The sequence below is a fragment of the Papilio polytes genome, unplaced genomic scaffold, assembly GCF_000836215.1.
Source record: "Papilio polytes unplaced genomic scaffold, Ppol_1.0 DF824146.1, whole genome shotgun sequence".
Lineage (NCBI taxonomy): Eukaryota > Metazoa > Arthropoda > Insecta > Lepidoptera > Papilionidae > Papilio > Papilio polytes.
The window spans coordinates 1,060,495-1,083,953 of record NW_013525058.1 but is presented as its reverse complement, the minus strand read 5'-3'; the positions used below and the strand labels follow the sequence as shown (position 1 = coordinate 1,083,953).

General features: G+C 35.4%; 1 protein-coding gene across 1 annotated transcript in view; it reads right to left on the bottom strand.

Moving 5' to 3' along the window:
* Positions 1-3,576: 3,576 nt before the first annotated feature.
* Positions 3,577-23,459, bottom strand: part of LOC106111890 (arf-GAP with SH3 domain, ANK repeat and PH domain-containing protein 1) — a 36,415-nt gene continuing 16,532 nt past the window's right edge. The window contains exons 4-16 of the mRNA XM_013294081.1: positions 19,643-19,897; positions 13,225-13,470; positions 11,541-11,802; positions 10,410-10,649; positions 9,531-9,753; positions 8,925-9,105; positions 8,228-8,509; positions 7,311-7,430; positions 6,883-7,081; positions 6,392-6,547; positions 5,848-5,920; positions 4,096-4,284; positions 3,577-3,665 (exon numbers count right to left, since the gene is read on the bottom strand). Coding sequence (XP_013149535.1) covers position 3,665; positions 4,096-4,284; positions 5,848-5,920; positions 6,392-6,547; positions 6,883-7,081; positions 7,311-7,430; positions 8,228-8,509; positions 8,925-9,105; positions 9,531-9,753; positions 10,410-10,649; positions 11,541-11,802; positions 13,225-13,470; positions 19,643-19,897 — 2,427 coding nt within the window. The 3' untranslated portion in view covers positions 3,577-3,664. The remainder of the gene's footprint in view (positions 3,666-4,095; positions 4,285-5,847; positions 5,921-6,391; positions 6,548-6,882; positions 7,082-7,310; positions 7,431-8,227; positions 8,510-8,924; positions 9,106-9,530; positions 9,754-10,409; positions 10,650-11,540; positions 11,803-13,224; positions 13,471-19,642; positions 19,898-23,459) is intronic.

Genomic DNA, 23,459 nt, shown 5'->3' with positions numbered 1-23,459 from the left:
ACCATTTCAAATAATTTTAACTTTAACGGTAACCGGCGATATGGTGCAACTCACCCTTAGTTTGGAAAGATTACTAAATTATAAATTGGGGGTTTAGGATAAGGATATGAAATAAAATCAAACAAAACCAATTTTAGACATCGAGGTGATGTATTAATAAATTCTTACAGATTTCCATTCAGATAATACACAATAGAAAAAAATATTTCAACTACAACTCCATACTCCCCGGTATACTACAATACAGAATAAAACATCTTATTCTCATTAGCATCATTTGGTTACATACAATCCTAATAAATGACATACTGACAGCTAAAATGGCATTTAAATATTATCATCACATTTCATCATAAATTAAAACGTTCTTTAAATACGAAATTATTCCAGTATGGAAGCTTGTAATAGAAAGTTTGTGATAACACAGTACTTATCGCACTTTTACTTAAATCAAAATAAGTTAAATTATATTACAAAAATATAGATAAAATAATATATTTACAAATTAATATATTTTTAGTAACTTAACGAAAATTATCGTAATAATTGTGTCTCGTTTTTAACAGTACGAAGGAAACGTAAATGGCTAATGGTGGATTACTGAAAGCATTAAATTATTTTTCAATCACTCCCAGATAATACTAAATTATGGCAACGCGCGTCAATATAGGTAACTTTAACATACGTAGGCATCACTTACTATCTACGAATACAAAGGAATCTTAATATACAAAAAAAAAACTCAATTACAGTAAGGGGGAATGTTTTTGACGTGATGGATCACATTCTTCGACTATGTTTAACATTACAAGAAATCCTTCGCTCTACTTCAACGCTATTGCTATTCTAAAATTATTGCATACGAAGTTATTCTACTATTTAAAATTGTGAAAGTGATAAAATTTAACATTTATAACAAGATTCAAACGCTCACTCGAAGGCGACCTCGGACCACGCATTTGATCGCTCCAGACCGCTACATAAATAATCTAAAGCCGCAGACGTTTATATATTTCGGGATAATTACAATAGAAATCTTTGGTCCATGTTACAAAAACTAGATACAGTACAGCGCACGTCCATAAATGTTACACATCGATTTTTAAAAAGAAATCACAGCTTAATAGAACGTCCATGTTGCACAAACACCGAACTGTTTAAATGGATAGGCGATCATTTGGAAACGACAGATTTTGCTTCGTTGAAACTTAAACGCGCCTTTTAACAATAATGACACTCAAGTCTATCACTATTAATAATTCGAAAACTCTTGACTGCGAGAAGTCGCAACTTTCAGCGCCAAAATCGAGAAAATAAAATAGATACAAAATACCGCTGTGTATAGCCTATCCATTTACAGAAGTCAGTGCGCAACAGACGCGCAGTATGTGCGACAGAGATAGCGCTTTATAAAGACAAAATCTCTGGAAATGTCGAGCAATATTTATAGCCGCTTACTGTACACGGGTTAAGGTGCCCGTTAATTTAACCTCAACATTAACGCCTGGTTCACACATGGCCAATACGGTCAGCTCTCAATAATTGGATTGGCATTCATGGAATTGTGAAATACGCCAGTGAGTGCATGCAATGCCTGGTTTACTGGTCTGACTACTGGCCATGTGAGAAGTAGGCATGAGCCGCATTGCGCGGCCCGAGGCGACCTCACACATAATCTACGGCGACATCAACTACGAGAACACAACAACTTTCACTGGTCCGATATTATATCGCGAATATATCTTTCTCTACATCACATATATTTTTTGGCAAATTAAATGAGCTACACACACGAGTACAGTCAGCTTCAAATAAAAGTTATGAAAATCATCGCATATATTAGTAAAAAACATAGATGTTTTATACCAAAATTAAGAATAAAACTTAATTCAAATTCAGTTAAATTACTGTTTTCTTGATTCTTCTTAAAAGCGTCAGTTCATCAAATGATTTTGTATCTAATTATATTTTGTTTACTTTTATGTGAAGCTGACTGTACATCGCTGTATTCACGATCACTTTGTGAACATATATTAATAAATTTTATTTCCAAATTATATATATTCCAATAATTTTTAATTTTGTCAATTTTTTTCAAACAATTGAGCCATATTGATCTCCAAGCCTGACAAACATCATATAAGAGAAAATTGTCCATTTCTAAGTTTTTTTTTTCTTAAAAACAATCTACACATTGTGTATCGAGTTACCGCGTGCGTTTTAATAAAGAAATACATATAAAAACTGTAATAATCAATACATCCCAGTATAAACCCACAAAGGGACGGAACTACTGGCCATACTTCCTATATTGTCAACAAAGCTAATTATCATTTTGGCGAGAGTTTTTAAAATATATTTATATACTTGTCAAACACTGTATTGTACAAAACAATCAACAATTAAAAATACACATTGCTAATAAACTTGATCAATTTGTTTTCTCATTTAAAACAGAAGTGATATAAATAGGTTATTTCTATTAAAACATTAATATAAAACTTGCAACACTGAGCATTGTATATGAAAATATTTAAAAACCCTCGCCAAAAAAATAGCTTATAAACGCGACCAATTATAACATTTAATATCGTCAACAAGAGAATGATATTCCAAAAGTGGTATGGATAAAATTGATGAGTATTAAAATTCTTGTATAAAAACAATAACCACTTCACTTGTGCTATTGACATTTTGTTGTCAACTGTAACAGCAAAGGCAATATTTGTGATAACAGTAATCAACAAACGTGAGGGTCTATCGCGAATATTTGCGTGACAGTTGCGAGAATATATTCGTAACGACATCGACAAAATTTGTATGCGATTTGTTAGTGTACTTCATGTTCGGTAGGAGCGCTGCACAAATGTAATACAAATTATGTCGATGACGTTACGAACTTTCTCACGAATATTCGTGATAAACCCTCAGTTGCATTTAATAACTATTAACGTATGTATACGTTATTTTACCATGATTTTTATATAAAGAAATCAAATAGATTTTTTCCGTAATTTTGCATGATGCAAATAAATTGATTGTTATCAAAACAATTTATAAAATTTAAGTAGTCACTTTTACCTAATATGGACCAAAAATTATTAATACTGTATGTATTTTGTCAATTTGTAAAAAAAACACTATTTTCTTTAAATAAAAATATACAAATAAGCAAGAAGAATGTGCTGCACGAATGCTAGAGTAAATAAGCTCATAAATGAATTCCAAAAAGCTAGGCCAAGTGGGCTTTGTAGTTAATAGCAATTCCTTTTACCAGCTACAAATGTAGCAAACATTTAAAATCATTATTAAAAATTCGAAAGAGATAGTAGATAGTTTCTTTGGAAGTTAATACTTAAACTCCTACTACTACGGCGAACATCCGTGAAAAAAGCGATTTCGACCGAGACAAGTCGTAGTATGAACACTTTACATTGTGCGCTATATATCCGTCCTTGTCGCACCTAGTCGGGTAGCATGTGTACGAAAGAGACGGGGAACATGCCGCGGCGCGCGGTGCCCTCCACCTGACCTTCCATCCAGTCGTCGTCCTCGGTGCGCTCGTTGATGACCACGATCACCTCGCCCTCTCTAAACGACAGCTCGTCCTCATTATCCGCGGAGCAGTCGTACAGCGCACGGCAGCGGCGCATGCCACCGCCCATCTGAAATGTTCAAAGGTTAAAATTAATAAACAAAATAGCTCATTACGTGCAACGTCAAACGCACTAAGGCGAAAAAACGATTTTAGCAATGAATTGGGATGTTCTGTTTAAGGCGTTTACGATGATCAAAAAAAGAAATTAATTTTGAGTCTAAAAGTCACATTTTTGAATATACATATATGATACTTGACAATTACATAAAAATTACACTGATCCTTTGTAGTTCTACTAGCTTTCGCCGGCGACTCTCTCCGCGTCGAATAAAAAAAAACAAAAGCAAGTAGCCTTTGTTTCCTTACAGACTATCCTCTACATTCTCCTTTTTCTCTCTAACAAACATCATCCATACTTTCGCAATTACAAGTTAAAAGCAAATAAATAAAAAATTTGCGGTTATTAGTAAAATTAAATGTAATTTATTTTAACGTACCATTGTAATAGAAGTGGAAGGCGAGCGCGAATGTACACTAGAAGTGTCAGAGACATCAAGGGAGCGACTGTCGCTGCGACGCGCGCGCCCCGCCCCCGCCCCCGCCCCCGCCCCCAGCGCGCCGCGCCCCTCCCCGCACAGCTCAGACATCTCACACAACTCCAGAGACGAATCCTGACTAGAACAATCCTGAAACACACACCACTCTAACTATACATACTTTATTTCTACAAAGCATCACTGAACAATATTTAACTAAATTATATCTATAAGCAACAATTGTTGCCTATATTCTGCCAAAGTTACAAAAGACGGGACGATGAAAACGCTAAAGGGAATAAGGAATTGACATGGAAAATAAAAATAAAGCTAGTTTTAACTATTCAGCTGTAACTATTCCCAAAAGCTCTAAAATCTAATATTTATTCGATTAAATAGAAAAAATACTCCTACCACTAAACTAACTTTAGAAAAATATAGTTGTTCCCAAAAGCTTGGAAATTATTTACAAGACTCGTATTATTTTGTACACCACTTTACTAGTGCATTAACATAAGGTTTAAAAAAAGACTGGCTCAAATAACGTATATGATTATTAAAAAACTCTGTGTGTTTAAATCACTTCAAAATCATGCATTTCACTCGGTGTTATTAGTAAAAACGTCAGCGTTACTCTCGGGAGCGAATTCACAACAAAATTAGAGATACACCAAGGTTTATGTACGTATAAATATCGTAATTGCATTTGAAAATAACTAAGCTACCTTGAAATATCTATGCAGTACAAAATATAGTGTAAATATAAATATAAAAAAGGGGGGATAAAATGTAGTTTGTTATTAGTCTGTGGACATTTGAAGCTCTACGCTATGAGATATTTGCATGCAATTTAACTATTTAACCATAGAATATTGGCAAGAGAGATAAGAAAATTTAAATCTGAAAATGTTTTACGATTTTTACACTATTAAAGTAATCAAGAAATGTCAAAAAAAAAATCGCATTTTATTCTCTTGACAATGTATTAAAACAACTAAAGTGGGGGAGGGGGTGAAAACGAGGGTAAGCAGGTATAGAAGCTCGTCAGACATTCGTTACCCTTCTCAGTTTCGCACTGACAGCCTTGTCCAGGTGCAATCTATTTTTCTTCTGAAGCAAAAACAAATACAATCTTGTACTAATTCTTTATTGTTAGTCGCTTCATTGTGTTTATTTAACAAGAAAAACAATGATTATTCATGAAAACTTCTACTTTTTACAATTAATTTAAATTATTAGTATACCCATTGGAGTCACAAGATTTTGTCTAAATCCTAGTATTTCAATACATTTTGAGGTGTTAATTTTTCAAATAAGATGACATCTAATACAAGAAGATAGTATTAATTCAAATAAAGCTTTTTGTAGTGATGAGACATTTATAGTGGTGTGAAGTCACCACTAACTGGTAGAGGCTCAGATAGCTTAAAAATGACGTCACTATCAGACAAGATAACACAATCCGATATTACCATCACCATATTTTACACGTTGGATTGTTATCAGACAATTTACAAGAAGTTCGTAGAACTGACTCTTAAGATCACTTTGAGTGGTGGGTGTGGTAGATGTGGCGTTGTGGCGTTCTCCGTTATGGCGATGTATTGTTGTGGCATTGTGGCGATGTGGCATTGTGGCGATGTGGCATTGTGGCGATGTGGCATTGTGGCGATGTGGCAATGTGGCGATGTGTCGTTTACAAGCAGCAGTTACCTTCCTGGGCGGCGGCGTGGGTTCGTCGCGGTGGTGGGCGTAGGCGGCGGCTGCTGCGGCCGGTGCTTCACACCTGCGCAACACTCGCCTATATTACATTACACTATTAAACTTTCGCCAAAAATTATTCTTAAGCATACGTAAGTTGACAAACAAATTATTAAATTTATAACATTCCAATTTTGTGGTGGCATTAAAATTCGTTAAATCTCAACTTATTCCAGTTATTTTTGAATTTGTAGGATTTTTGAAATATGACAGTTTCAAATGATTTCACACTCCTGTAGGGACACTGTTTTTTTTTTTTAAGAGAACGAGAGTGATGGCAATCTTACTATTATCAAAAATGCGAAAGTTTAATAGATGGATGTTAGAGTTAGTAAATACTTACAATCCATCTATCATACTACTGCTTAAACCGGTAAACGGATCGATTTAATTTGGCATATATGAAGAGGATAGCCTGGAAGAACACGGACTACTTTTGATTTTTTTTAATTCCCTTTGGTCAGTTGCGGCAAAAGCTAGTATTATCCTAAGTTACCGTGTATGGAGCGCGTGCTGTCCGCGGAGGGCGAGGGCGTGGAGCGCGGGTGCGGGGCGTGCGCAGGGTGTGCGGGGTGTGCGGGGTGAGGCGCATGCGACAGCGCTACAGCCGGCGGCAACGGCGCAGCGCGCTTCTTCAGACTACCGATGTTATCTACATTAAAAGAAAATTGTAATATTAACTATCCGCGATCACATACTGGAACCAATCTGTCCACATATCAGTATCATCAGACTATTTAAACCCAACTAACTTCTTTCTCTAACTTAGTTTAGTTTAACTAATATATTACAGTTGTCATAGATCTTAGAGGCTCTTACATACTACCCATTGTGGTGATGACCTTGGTCTGCTAAGATATTTGAAAAGCGTAATATTTGTATATAGAATTGCCAACAAAACATTTACATAGATACATACAGTGGTTGAATCTTAGTTATGTATATGATATTGTTATGTTAGTTAGTATATTGTAGAGTCAGACTCACAAACGTTGGGTTTCCTAGGCAGCGTGGTGGGGGTGGGGGGCGCGTGCAGGGAGTCGCAGGTGGAGGAGCGCGAGCGCAGCACGGGGGAGTCCCCGCCGCCGCCGCCGCCGCCGCCCCCGCCCCCGGCACCGCCCCCACCCGCGTACGAGGGCGGACGAGACCGCGGACACTTCTTCTCAGGCGTTATACTACCGTTATGCTGAAAGCCATTTATATTTTACGTTTACAAATTGTAACAAGTACAATAAAAATGATATATTATCTTCATAAATCTTTAAATTTGCTATTTAAGTTCGAAACAATTAGATTAACATCAATCTTAAACTGAAAAACCGTATCTATAATGTTATAATTCAACCTAGAATATGAGAAAAATATCGACATTACTAAATTTAAATTAATTGAGAAAGAAATCAAAATAAACTTACCCTCTCGTCTATGACGGTGTCGTCATCTGAGAAGTCAGTAGAGCCGTCGTCGTGGGATAGATTCCAGTCGATGTTAATATTTTCGAATATACTTTTCTCCCTCTTGTCCACACTCTCCAACTGAAAAGTAAATAAAAATTATTTATAACCATGCACAGATATATATGACATAAAGAACTGCATAGGTCACATTAAGAAATATGACAAACAGTTAATTTAAAAAAATACCGTAATAACAGTATCTGTGTTATTGCGTTTTTTTTTATTAAATATGTCTGAACAATCTAACTAATATTATAAACGCGAAAGTTAGAGTTAGAGTGCATGTTAGTTTGTAGCCTAAACTGCTGAATGGACAGATCTCGATGAAATTTGGCATAGACGTAGAAGATTGTACAGAAGAACACATAAACTACTTATTTTAATTCCACGCAGACATAGTTGGGGATGTAAGCTAGTCATATAAAAAAACGTATTTCACATTTGAATGATGATGCAGCCTTAATACGCGCTTTAAAGTTTTTACCGTGTTAATAAAGTCGGTAATCCTTATTGCTCATTCCACTGACTAAAGTCTTAGCGACCATTTACTTAATTAAGCCGTAAAGGCGAGTGCGCGTTTACTTGAAGATTTTTTTATATAATAAGGTTAAAGGAATAAGGAGTTCGCGTTTTCAGTAATTTCATTATAATTTTTTTATATAAATTTGGGTTAAAAAAAATCCCATTTTTGGTACGCTTTTTAGGACTAGCTTAAAACTGGGTAGTTATTTCAAAAGTGTGACCAACTGGCAGCTATTGCGCATAAAACAAAAAAAAACACGGCACCGTTGTACATACATAAAAAAACCGATCAAATCGAGAACTTTTTTGGTCGGTTAAAGAAAATCTCTTTACATTAAACACTACAATCTTACCAATTCCTGACAGGCGAGGTGTCCGAGCTGTCGCGCCACCATCAGCGGAGTCCTGCCGCTGGCGTCCCGCAGCGTGACGTCAGCGCCCGCCTTCAGCAGCAGCTTCATCGGCTCCGTCCTATCGAACATCGCGCACAGGTGCAGCGCCGTCACGCCGGACGACGTCGCCTTGTCCAGCAACTGAGACCCGCCGTTCTGGATTAGGAAGTCCACTATATGGAGACAGGATCCGTCCCCCAGCTCGCGGGACACCGCTAAATGCAGCGCTGTTTCACCGCCGTCCTGAAATTTAAACATCAATATTATAAAACTAGATGTTTCCGTACGGCTTTTTCATTTCGGCTCAAAACAGTTGTGCGATACTTTAGTCAAAGGCACACTCAAATGTACGTTTAGTATGTTTTATTTTATGATAGATTATCTTTCATTTTAATGAAACAACCGCTGCAGTTCACATTACCCAAGTGTTCTACAGAGGTTCGTTTTTTTATAAAAGAGCCTTAAGTGAATGGAAGGTCCTCAAATGTTTTTGTGACATGTAATGTGGTAATAATGTGTAATTTAAATTTTTGCCTTCCAAACAGTCTGTAGTGAGTAATTTTATGTGCGTAATTAAAAATGTATCTTCCGGATTTCCCAGTGTTAGCGTGTAATAAAATTATTGTTTCTGGTAAGAGTGTATAATGTGTATTCATACCGAGCAGGGCAGCGGCGCAGCTAGGTCCGCACCCTCCGCATACGCCTGCAGCAGGTTGTGCAGCTGCGCGTTGTTGACGGCGTGCTGCACCTCCGACAGCCGCTCGGCGGCGTCGCGGCACGTGCGCAGCGCCCACACGCGGTACACGTACTTCTCGCGGATGAAGCGTAACCGCTCCTCCCTTACACAATACACATTCGAGTCAATTACACAGAATTGTGGCAAAAGGGTAAAGTGCAATATATGTAAATCTAATGATCTTAGGTATATAAATGCGACATTTTAGATGGATGGATGGATGTTTGTTAGAGTTTATAGCCTAAACTAAAATTATTTAAATGAAATTTGGCACATAAAGATAATCTGGAAAAACACAAAGGCTACTTGCTTTCGTTTTTATTTATTTCCACGCAGACAGAGTCGCGGGCGAAACGTAGTACGTTATATTATATGATTAATAATGAATAGGCTACCTATATTCAGTAATTCAGATATTTTCTTTAGGCTTTCAATGTGTAAAAGGATTTGTAATATACTTTCTATTTGTACACAATTACACAAGTTTGACAAAAGCGTATTTGTGTAATAGTGTATTGTAGTTCTCACATGGTGCTTTCCGGTGTCAGCTTGTCGCGTTCGTCGAGCGTGTTCTCCATGACGTCATTGAAGAGCTGGTTGCCCATGTGGCGCGCCAGCAGCAGCTGCGCCGTGCTCAGCTTGTCCAGCGTCAGCGACTGGATGCGCGAGATGTGCACGCCCAGCTCGCGGTGACTTCCAGAACATTCTATACACACTATTATACCGAAGTTCGTCGATAGCCATGTCGGATCTGGAAGTAGAAAAGATCTGATTACTATTATAAATATGTAGCATGCAGATGAAATTTTGAATAGAATTTTTTTAACGAAATTCGGAGTTTAAGCGTGGCCTTATCGTGACGAACTTTTTTTTAAGAAAAGCAAGCTTCTTTGGGCCATAAAAACGTCGAAACATAAAATAATGATTGTATAATTTTATGTATTATATAATATACTTTACAACAAAAAAAATAGGGATTAAGATGCTGTTAGATATTTAAATGTCACTTCAGCGTTCGACCGTTAGTATTATATTTCTGTGGTTGTAGGTCAGAATATGATTTTTTTTTTTGGTTAAAAAAAATAAAAGGACAGAATATGAGAAATGCAATTTCATTACTTTACTTATTTACTTATTAGGATCGGCGCGACAGGTTTTTGTTATACACATATGTAACTCTATCAGGTATACCGTAGGTATACCGTCCATATAACACATCTTCTCAGTCATCACTCCCTTTTTGATCATGTCACCTTTTACGCAATCCATCCACCTCTTTCTAAGCTCTACCTCTACCGGTGTACCACACTCATAACTAAAGTATCTGTTACATGCGATTTATACCTCCTCGTAACAAGCCCACACCATGCCAATTGGTCTGTGACCACAATTGAGTATTAATGTTACCATTGGTTGAGCCGCAGTCAGCACACACGTGGTTGCCAGGCAACGCGCGGACCGCACGTATTATAGCTCGTTGGAGGTCGAGCAGCGAGTGGCCCTCCCCATCCGCCTCGCCACCCCCGCCCTCCCCCGCTTGCTGGTGGAACTCCCTTAGTAGCGCACCCTCCTTGCAGTTCACCAGCACCGACGTCCATGCGCGCTGCTCGCTCTCATCATCCGCTTGGAAATGGTATGTACGATTATCTGGAAAACACACCTGTTCAAAAAGCCTCTTAGATTGACTAGCTTTCTTTCTTGATGGCTAGCTCTTTGATCTATAGTCCAAACCCAAATACATACTACGCTAACCGAGATTTTTTTGAAGTCAATTAAACTTATCTTTAGCTCATATAATGTACCTACATTTTATTGCGGGACTAATGAACTTCATTCGAATCGAAAAGATTATCCAACTTAAATAGCTTTGTATTAACAGAGAGTCGACGTGACATATACGCAAACTCCACGCCTACACATTGTACAACACTTAATCCAATCAACTGTAATGCTTAGCGCCAAAGGTAAATTTAAATGGATTATCAGTCACGAGGCATCCGAGTCTACTTAACGCTTACAGAAAAAAGACGAATACTAACTACGAAACAGTCATAAGGCGCATTTATAATCCTTTTGGCTTTTACATATGCAAATATACAATTGCAGTATTTCAGCATTAAATTGGTCGCGTTTAGAGACGTGCCTGATGTTGATTCATACCACGGTTTGTTGGACAATAATTACATCAAACGATTACTGTATAATTACACGATTTAATTACGCGCTAAAGTGGAAATGATTGGTGATTTGTCCTAATAACATTAGCGTAATCGTACAAGTATATCTCCAATTCTATATATTTGCTTATTGACATATATATAATCTAGAAAATTCTATATAACCGTACAACAATACTAGCAGTTGGTCGCGACTGTGCCAGCGTGAAATTAAAAAATATAGCCTATGTTACTCACAGATAAATTTCCGTTCTAATGGTGAAAGAATTTCAAAATCGGTCCAGTAGTTTTTGAGTTATTTCAATACATGCGAAAAATACAAATTTTCCTCTTTATAATATAGATTAGTTGCTATACTTACATGAGACTAGATCGAACGCCCTCTTATCATCGGAGGCGACTTTAATCTGGCATGTGAGCAAGTTTACTCTCGCTGGTGGTTTGTTTTCATCTGCATGGAATATATCAAGGTATCCCTCTGCGGCAACTCTACAACGTCGCTTCTGCCACACGCGGCGCACCTTGCCCTCGGATTTCTTCAACAAATACCCACTTCGCGTCACGCCGTGCTGTTTATCGCCTTGTAGCTGATGCAATGAATACCCCCCTACTGATGATGCCACCTGGATGAATAAAAAAACTTAAGTAGAGTCGACATAACAGGTATACAAAAAGTTTAAATTTAATTTATGTATAAATATTTCATCATATTTACGATAAACAGTTTAGAGCACGCGTCCGTCGTACTGGAATGAAGTGAGATATATGAATAATAATGAACACTCAATGTGATCGCAATACATATTTAAAACATTCTAAAGTTTTAAGTTGTGTATTAATTCTTTTTTAAATAGGTATTGTAATTTTATATTTTAGACACTACCATTTAACATGATATCTGACAGAATTAATTGGGTTTTTAAATAACAATATACGATCAACGAATGTCAAAATAAACCAAGCAGTAACCTAATTGCCAACATTTTAACTGTAGACAATGCTTTATTGCAGTTACAATTTAAAACATAAAATACACTTTTTTCGTCCATAGAAAATAGTAACTTTACATTAAGCAATTTAAAATAGATGGAAACGTAATTGCTATTTTCGCGAGCTGTGTACGTGAACATAAAAAAAAACATTATCCATTAGTACTCTGTAATCACTCGAATTGGATTACGAAGTTATTTTTGTGGCACCACTGAACGACAAATTCGTCGGAACGCATTTAAATTTATGTTAATGGATATTAAAAATATGTCGCTAAAGTTAGCAATTACAATATTGCCTAAATAAAACGACCTAAATAAAAAAGACATTATTAACTTAAGCGAAGAACATAGTACAATACATTATACTAATTATTAATTCAAACAAATACTTAATCTACTAAAACATAAACACGGAAATGTATTTGCTTGTTTATACATACATATAATATCAAATTAAACCAAGGCCGTGAGAATGTTTTGTTCACACCTTTACTTAACAATATGTAAGAACATTTAATAGTGCCCCTTAAAATGGGTAAAACGAAGTAACTTTGGGTAAACAATACAACAAACATGGGTAACTTTAATTTTAAACATAGACACAGAGAGATGCAATATTGTTGAAAAAACTACATTAGTTATTTTAATATGTGCATACAATTGTTTTCATTCCCACGAGATTTAGTTATTCTTATTCAATTGGAATGTATAGGAACATACTTAACGATGTATTTATAATTGTACTATGCGGAATGTTTCCAACACGTGACTGAGTATTTGGTTACAGAAATGAACACTTAAAAAATTCGTAGACACACCAAGATGGCTGAAGTAAATTTTTTTATCATGTTTATCTCAGGTTATCCACTTTGTAGATCTTATTTATTGCGAAATTAGCATGAAGTTTGAACATATAGCTTATAAACTAATAGACAAATCACTATTTTTTTTTGTCAATATTCTATTCAGGAACACATACTACATAAGTTAATATTATTGTATTGTTAATTAAGATCACGGTTGTATCTTAGAGAAGGCCTAATATAAAGTTACCTCTCTATCTGGCGGTGCTGCCGCTCGCAGCATGTTCCTGAGCTCAAGCAGGCCACGTCGTTCGTCGTCCTGCTGTTGTCTAATCCTCTGCAGCTGGGAACTGAGATCAGCAACGTACACGCCGAAATGCTCTATCGTCTTCAGCCCATCCTGGAAGTAGTTCGTCTGCGCGTGGTAGTACTCCACCAGATGCTGCAGTAATTCGATGCCCTTCTTCGTCTTTATCTCGTTGAACTTTATCAGGTACTAAAACAACAATCATACGCTATTATGTTTACAAACAAAACTGCTCAATAAAAAAAATAGTTGACAAGGACGTTAAATGAACAACTCAGTTTACTGCGGATTTTCTATGTATTTAAAATAATACGAGCGATAGTTCATTACTATGAGTTATTAAGAGGAAAACTTGAACGATTGATTTGATATAACATTCATGCAAGTCACTTTCAAAAAATTCACTTTGGAGATCTTAATTTAACACCAACAACAATACAGATAAACGACTGGACTGGCCGCATTCAAGCTACCTATGTGTGCTGTCTTTGAGGTACGTGGAGACTTCTAATCTATGAATTTCTTTGAATTTCTAGTAGGACAACCACAATTTTTTTCATACACCACATAGAAACTTTCAATTGTATCATATACTGTCACACCTATAGTGTGAATGCACTTTTGTTTTAGACACCAGTTTACTGTTATAAAAAAGGAAAAGGTGCTTTACTTAATAATCTAGAAATGTAGACAATCCCGAAGGAGCGGGATGCGTGCGCGCGTGATTCGTACTGCGGGAGCGAACACCGCACATTACACGGTGTCCTTCCGCGAGTTAAATTTACACGCTATGACGCACAAGCACGCGCCAATGCTATGCCGTATCCAGATTTGTCTCGGCTTGTGCAATAATAATAATAAAGACGGATCGCGACCTTGCACAACTCTGTTGGTGACTCGCCGGCTAAACTCCCGCGACAACGATTTACTTGTGTTCAATACATGTGAGCGTGTAGTTCTCTTGTAAATGTGTGTGTCAACAAACAAAAAAAAACAATGTTTGCAAACATTAACTTTTAAGATGTGTGACGTTGTAATAGTGTGTGTAAAATTACTGCTTAATTTTAGCCTCTTCAAACTTAAAGGTCACCTTTTTAGAAGCATTTACTTAAGGCGAGACCAATCTTTGTACGGAGAACTTTAAGATGTGAATAAGATGAATAATTTGATGTTTTTGATAAATGTGGTCGTGGACCGTCATACAAATATCTGGGACCTGGTAGCGGCTAGCGGCAAGCGAGACAAAGGGCCGGCAGCGACCCTGCGTGAACAAGGCCGGTCGATGACTTGTCGCGCGCCGACACCGGACTAAACACTTCCACCTTTCTTATTTCACGACAATTTATTTACGAATACCAAAGAAGTAATCTTGACAAATAGACGAAATAATAACTAACACGATTACCTTAAGAAGTGGATGACAAATGTAACGCAAATTCAATCATGTTACATACACTCTTAAGTAGACTTTTAGTTTCGTTAGATAGTCTACAAGTAATGTAATAAATAAACGGATAGCTTATAGTATTGGTAGCATAAGCGAAAGCTTAAATCCTTTAAGTATTCTACAGCTTAAATTATTATCGCTTGCATAACAATAGCTACTACGTCCTAATACCAAATCCAATTCAGGTCATCGGCGAATTAGAGCGGACTATGTGAAAACAGCATTAAATCAATACAAAGTTAGCTGAACTGAATTTGTGCGGCCTGACAATGGCATCTCTGAAGTGGCAGGGCTCAGCGGAATGCACGACACAATAGTTTATCAAGTATGCTTTATTAGGCTGATGTATGATGATGTATGGAGCCATCCAGCCCGCTTCAATAGATATTGAGTGGCGGAATAGCAGAGTTGAAAATTACAGGACTTAAAATGGATTCTAAAAGAGTAGGCTACGAGTCATTACATTCTCAATTTTAAAACGCAACAATTTTTCAGATTTTACCTATTTTGATGATTACTAATAACCGCTTATTAATATAAGAATGATTACCACACGTATTATGATTTAGCATAGCTTAGTTTTAGGAATTTATGTAAAAGGTTTTGTTGTTAGTTGATGACAACTTGTGCAAACAAAGGAATTCTACAACTTATTGCTTGCTATTTAGTAAGTAAATAATAATAATAAGTAAATAAATAATAATAGGTGTATATTTCATAATGTAAATAATTTTGCATGTCCTAAATACATTTTACTTAACATTACATAGCCTTAATTGAAACGTGTCCGTGCAACATTTTGTCGCTGTAAAATAAATTACGGTGGAAATCTCATTCCTTTAAGTTGGGTTTATAGTGCCTTTGCGAGCTGAATATAAATTCTATTAACATTTTGAATAACTATTGAGCCCCGCTCTAAGCGATGGATAACGACAGGGTTCAGTAAATAGGAGCTGAATTCAATTCTCGTGTACTTTATTGTACTACATCTTACTAATATTATAAATGAAAAATTATAGATGAACGGCTTGAACTGATCTCGATGAAATTTGTCATAGACGTAGAGGATAGTCTGGGAGAACACATAGAAAGCTGGTAATTAATAATTACACATTTAAGTCAACTATATTTCGTACCTCGAAGCCCAAGAATTCGAATATAAATTTCGCAAACTTTGCTACGTCGCATAATCAAATATAACAATTAGTAAATAAGCTTCGTTAATTTAACGTCGTTTTCCTCTTACTTAATTACACTCGTTAGTAAAATTGTCAAACAATATCGTAATTGAAACGACCAATTGCGAATATTAACGTCTCGTCATCAATGCAGTAGGCGAAACAATAAATGTATGTGGGCCGATTGCGCAATCAATTCGCGATCATTCGTTATCAATATACATATTATATGACGATATGTTACCAGTAAATTATATTAGCCGCTCATTTGTAATTTGCCTAGGTAAATTATACATCGAAATAAGTCATTCACAGACGTGCCATACTTTTTGATTATATTTCAAAACTTTGAATCGTTTACATTTTACTGTCAGTCACAACAGCCAATAACAAATTTTCCCAGGCATATTACAAATAAGCTGCATTCACGATTTATCAGTGGCATACATAAATGTATAACAAGTATCAAATATTTAGTTATTTGGCATAACAGATGGCGACATACGTTTCGAAGCCAAGCTCGTGCCAGTAGATAGTTTTTGCCAAGCAAGTCGAAATATCTCAGTCATTATCAGTATTCGTTACAAGGCAACCCTGTGAGGTTAGGCACCTGTCAGTCTAATCTTAAATATTTGACAGACTAATTGCAACTGCAATGTAAATGCATTAAGCATTCATTTGCTAAAAATATCTCCTAACACATTTTTTACATTACACAGTCATACGTCATTAATTTATTAATCACTATTGCTCACGACTTCGGCTGCGGGAAATTAAAAAAAACAATAAAAAACATATCCTATATTACTAATAGATGACGTAGCTATTTAACAGTGAAAGAATTTTTGAAATCGGCACAGTAGGGAGTTATATCAATACATACAAAAATCCAAAAATGCAAATTTTAAATAACTCAACTAGCAACACTTGTAAATGTAAATACCTATCATAATTATTTCTCCATCGTAACGTGAAACTGTATTAAAGTGGCAGACAGTTGGCAGTGTGCGATTGGCACGGCATCTATCATTTGGCATCGCAACAATAACATAGTCAGCATTTCGCACACATTATCAAAATAACTGTAAACGTAATATCATTGTCAACGCACTTACGACCCAAAGCGTTTTGTTACGGTCACTGGAAAGAGAACGTTTGCAAAGAAAATTTACAGTTTTACATACTTTGTTCATATACGACCCACTTAACGGTGAGCTTGGATTTTAACTGTGAAAACAAAGGCATATTTTATACCATTAATGGAATAAATAGACGTTTTAAACTAGATCTTGTCGGACTATTACATTCAAAACTATTATTAGTAGCATTTTTTTTCAATTAGCTGAGCAAATTAATATTCTGTGTCCGATTAACCGTGACGTTTTTACATCACTTTTGTTGTACAATAGTTCGGCATAAATAACGGTACCACCTCACGTTCTAAGGTCAACGCACACAAACACATGTTTGTAAGGCTATAAAAAACGCACTTTGCTGAAATATGCGAAAGATAATAGGTAATCTTATCTCTATCGCTATAATACTTATATGTATGTTAATTTGCATTTGAGATTGCTTAATCATGTCTATACAATTGCACTACTTTTAACAAAAAAAAGTATTCTGTTATTGCTCTTCCCTTTGCTCTTATTATTCTTTGTTATCTTTATCGTCTCATAAAAAACGGCCGCAACTTCGATAGGTTATTCATCAATATACAAAACATCGAGTGAGATCGGTGCGATGCGTTCATGAATAGTGCTTTCGTAATTAGTGCGTCCGACAAATGAGTAAGAGGTGGCCGATACGCTGGAGGACCGACAAGTGCAATTGTGAGGTCGGTCATTCACACAACCCGCACGCGGCGCATATAAATATTTGATACAGTTACGTAATCAATGAATACATTTATCGAGAAACAATGTCACCGAGGGACAAACACATCACGAGCATAACAAAGATAAACTGAGTGTAGTCGGTGATGAAAGTACTAACTTTTGTCAACGCTCGCCAAATTCTCCGGATATGTCCTTTTTTGTAGAACATACCACGGTGAGTTGTATAGAGAATCCTTTGATGTCAATTCCAGTTTCTGAATTACAATGCCATCCGTTGGGACGATTTCGTATATTACAGATGTTTCTGTACATGTTACTTAAAGAAAATAATTTATCAGTGCCTGATTTTGTTAAGAAGCGACCATAAACTCTATTTATTTTTCTTTGTGAATTACAATGTCATGCAGATCTTTTATAAGTTTTTAACATGCTTCAAATACCTTTTTAATTTATAAAATTGAGGTTTAAAACCTTTTCAATTTATTTAAAATGCAATTTAAAAAATCCAGATAATTTTAAAGGCTGTAAGCATAATATTTACAGTTTTATTTAGTTACCTCTAAGCGGAATACTAATTGCTACCCGAGGGCGTCCTTACGGCGGAGGTTTATTTACGTGGTGCAGGACTGGATTTACCGTCGGGGGATACTCTGCATAGTTATCAATTAAACATGCAACCGCAGACCGAAATTAATTGTTACATCGCAGCGACGAGACTGTGCATTAACGAAGATTTTGCAAACAATTATTTCATTGCTATTAGAAATTCCTAATATTTTTTTATAGAAATTAGGAACCACTACTTAATACTTAAATGATGAAAACGATATCTATGTGTAGAGAATCTTAACTAATTAATTTCCAGACACAAGCCGTACTTGTACGCATTAACATAAAACTGAATAGATTAACATTGGAATGTACTAAATCGTCGCTATACATTTAACTAAGAATAGAATCTTACAAGCATTCGGTGAGGTTGAGAGCGGCTCTAGATTTACAGACGATAAAACATTGAACGCTGCGTTCATTTCACAGAGCGTTCTCTCCATTTGTTACTGCTATTGGATATTCATTTTATATCTACAGGATCACTTGTGAATATAAAAGCTTAACACATTTTATCTTAGTATTGTAAAGCATTTGCGATTGGAGTAATGCCAGGAGCTCATAATTTAAAAGCTTTTAAGCGTGGAAAATTTAAATCATATTATGAACGTAGAAACTGTAAGTTTACGAGAAATGAATGGATGCTTGTGACTCAGAATGATAATCTATATTAACGACCTACCTTTTTAGCAAAAGAGTAACGAAAATTGTTGAGACGGCGATAATCATTTAGGAGTTAATTTAAAATGTCTAGATCAGACGACTTTATTGAGTTAACGATATAAAAAATTGTTATAGGCAAGAGAATATAGAGACTTGATAAATATACAGACTTAACTTACTAAAAGTTAGAATAACAAAACAGAACGATTACAACGTATTTTTCTCGTAAAACACAGTAAATAAGAGCTAATAAAATCTCCCGATACTCCGAGGTTTTACGTTCTGCCCTAAATTGCTTTTAGAATGCACTAGAGAACTTCGTATCGGGTTTGAAAAGCAAACTCAATGCTGGAGTATTTTCAAAGATAATTTAATAAATAAAACCAGGTCTGTACGAAGTTTCTAGAAAATTTTCATTACACATGACGTAAATGTGAAATACAAGAATAAACACCCGTTAGTGGTATAAATTTTAACTAGAAAACATGTATAACATACGTAACTGTTGGTATTTTTACAGCTTTTTTGAGAACTAAGTGTGATTTCGCTTGACTATGGAAGGTTCCACGTTCCTATTAGCATTATAGAGATAAAATATTTCCTTTGTGTATATCTAGGAGTCTTACCTCGCACATTTGCAATTGAAACAATCTTCTTTCTTTCTCCATCTCATCAGCTATTTCGGCCGGTGTTACTTCCGTTCTAATAAGACCGGCTTCTTTCGCTTGTGATTTCTTTTCCTTCTCAATTTTCAGGTACTTGGACTCGTAGTCTTTGGACGCTTTATCGAATGGCCTTTTTAAATCACCCTTGACTCCTCTGAGATCACCCTTTAATAGACTATCCACTGGGAACATCACTATGTTGTTTATATTCTGCATCTGCGAACAAAGCGAATATTTATAATTAATAATAATATGAGTTTTCAAGGTTCAATATAAACTCCTAGTTACCAGTTTCCTCCTTCATTGACCTTCACCTAAATAGAGTCAGTAGATCTCAATGTAAACATAAAATGAACGATAACATAATGTTTATTCAAAAAGTATTCTGAAAAATCCTGCATTACCCGTATGCGAAAATATAAATTGCTTTAAGTGCCAATTGCAATTTGTATGATAATCAATTTTATTTTTGACATTACTTTTCATGTGTCCAAAACGATAGTTTTAAATACATCGTTGGTCAAGCGTTACTTAGCGGTATATTCGTACACGAGACAATTTGTTGCTACGCGGCATAATATTGATAAACGTTCAGTTCCACTCGTGTGTAAACTGCGCCCGACCGAGCATCTAACATCGCAAACTGAGCAAAGCCGGTTGAGTAAGCTCATTGTGCTTACTGCATACATATGTGTGTATAGAGGACTGCGAGTCCTGAACCTAAGGGATTTGTGCAATGAACATTTTTTACAGACACATATAACTATTTCCATTACAGCGATTCAAAGACGATCTGAAATATATAAGTTAAGGAAGAATTGAATTATAAAATAGAACGTTCTAAACTTAAAAATTAAATTACAACTAAATGAAAAGACTAAAAACTAGAGGATACAATAAGTAATCCTCTATATGGTTAAGATAGTTTCCCATAAAAGGCAGGAAAATATTTAACATGATATATAAAGTTTCATATAATGTTCGTTTAGTGAAGTCAATGAAGTGTATGCACGTTTGACAAACGAGGCCCGGAAGGGCGCAACACAAAGGGTTAAACTACGCCTTACGACCCACCCTCGCTCCCGGTATCTAAACGACAAGCTAATTATCCACGCCAGCATAAGGAAATTGTTGCCATCATTTAAATTATTATAACTTCCTAGGGAACAACATTACCTAAAGAATGCCTATCAAATATACAGTACATTATTTAATTATAATATTATCTAGCCAGATACGTTTAGCTATTTTAGAGTTAAGTAAAATAAACCCTTTTTAACTTTCACTTTTATATTATACTAATTTCCTTTTAGTCGCTATTTTATCTGTGACTTATCCAGATATGCATATTGTTCTTATCATGTAAATCCTAGCTGTTATACCTTACATGTATACGGTTATTGCCCAAACGCTGCATTGTGCACTTGCATGACATATCACGAGCAGGCTGCAGTGTCCTTGTATAGAAAGGCGCTTATTGCGAACTGAACGGCGACAAATGCACACAATAGCTCCATGTATGTACATTTTGAATACCGCAATGTACGAATTTTACATAGATGAAAATTCAAAACCTAAACAATAGTGGGATATGGATCACTACTAGTGAAGAAAATCCAAATATTTCTATATATTCTATCTTACTAATCTGGCTAATATTATAATTGCGAAAGTTTAAATGGATGGATGGTATAGGGTTTGTAGCCTAAACTACTGAACGGATCTCAATAAAATTTGGCATAGACGTAGACGATAGTCTGGAAGAACACATCGGCTAGATATTGATTTTTTTTTTAATTTCAAAACTAGTATTCTGTAATTCAAATATATACGTATGTTTTAAACAACAAAAACACATAACAACTGTAGAGCTGTAACTAAGTCATAATACTATATATCATATTACATATCCTGGTTTAAATTATCACTCGAGTTGACACATTTCTGTGGCACTGTGTTTATCAGCAATTCACATACGAACGTAACTGAAGGTACGATAAACACGTCTGATAAACGGGACATATGTAATACACGAATTTCGAATGTTATGGTAATACCAAAACAAAATGATTACCACACTGTTTCTAACATGTAACAATATACGTGTAATTGTGATATTTTACACATCTTCTAGCGAAATTATTTTATCTCAGATTAATGTTTTGACTAAAATTACAGTTATTTATATTATAATATTCATTTAATCATTCTGTAAGGATATTAGAAACTAGAATTACCAAAATAAAATTAAAATCTCGGCACAAGTGCGGAATAATTCACTAATTAAGTGTCAATTTTTATTGTTAAAATAAATTATAGAGAATTAACGTGGGCTTTTAACCATCTATATTAAAAAATTATTAACTAATTTAACAAAACCATAACATAAACATAAAACATTTAGCATTGTCATGATTAAGTATACAATACTTCTTATAAGGTCTCACAGCAATAAAAACCGAAGCTCTACTTGTTATGCTATCTCCACACAATGGAAGGCACGCGACTTCATAGCATGATGCGAAATTACTAGTACAAACTTCAATTTCATAATTACCATAATAAACAATAGCTTAGTTCCAGTAATTTTGCTTAGTTTAATTTACGTATTTACTTGCTCTCTATTATTTGTGGGAACACAGAACAGAAGCTACATATATCTAATCTATACAACAAAAACAATTCTATGGACTTCAACGTATAATAAAGCAAAAAAGTAAGTCAAGTTAATCTATCAAACCATTTACATATATAAAAATTGAAACCTATCCACGTGACTGTCTTAATCACAATCATATGTTATCTTCCATAAACATTGCAGAAATGCACATTATCGGTTGTTTTTTCTGCGAAGCGATTGCGCGATATCCACACGTAATGACACGTTAATGTAACAACTAACATTGTTGTAATTGAGAACAGGCTTGCGCATGAGCACGCGCTCTAGTGCTACGCTATTGTATGCTAATACCTGTCATAACATTGTTTATGTTTTTATATGCGATATCATACATTTTAGTTACGCCCTCTACTGTTAGACCATTCGACCTTCGATTACCTTTAACGCATCCAATATTGTACGCATAACCGATAACTGTATTTAATAAACGAAAAATAAAATATAATGCTTTTGCTCTTTGAATGGTTTTTAAAATTATAAAAGCATGATGTTTTCAGCCAGGTGATAACCCAAAAGATTTTAATCACACTGTATTAAAGATCTGTTGTATATAAAAAGCAAACGGATTTAAAAAGCGAGTCCCTTCATGCGAAACGCGACAAGCCGACTCATTGTTGAGTAATGCCGACTCTCCGTCTCTGACGCTCAGAACTACATTTTGCTCAGTTATTTCAATTTCCATCTAAAGACGTTAATTTCTATAATCTCTCTTTATTTTACAGAAAAAAAAAATAAAACAATATCTCATCTTTCAAACACACAAACCAATTTTTTTTTAATTAAATCTAGTAAATAAGCTCGGTATTAACGTTAAAGGAAATCAATGTTTACTTCAATAAGTTGGAACTAACAATACAATTTGTGAAGGACACGCGACTGAACCTCTCGTGTCAAGGTTGGGTCGAGGATTCTGCGCAGATTAACAAACACATAACTGACAAAGGTATGTTTCAAATTCTTTACCTTTCACATATAAGCGCTTTCAACGAATTTCAACATAATTGGGGTAGAAGTGCATCAAATTTTATAGACACCAATGTATTGTAGGTGTTAATTTGCACATAAAATCTAAACAAAAGGATCTGCGTTCGTATAAAC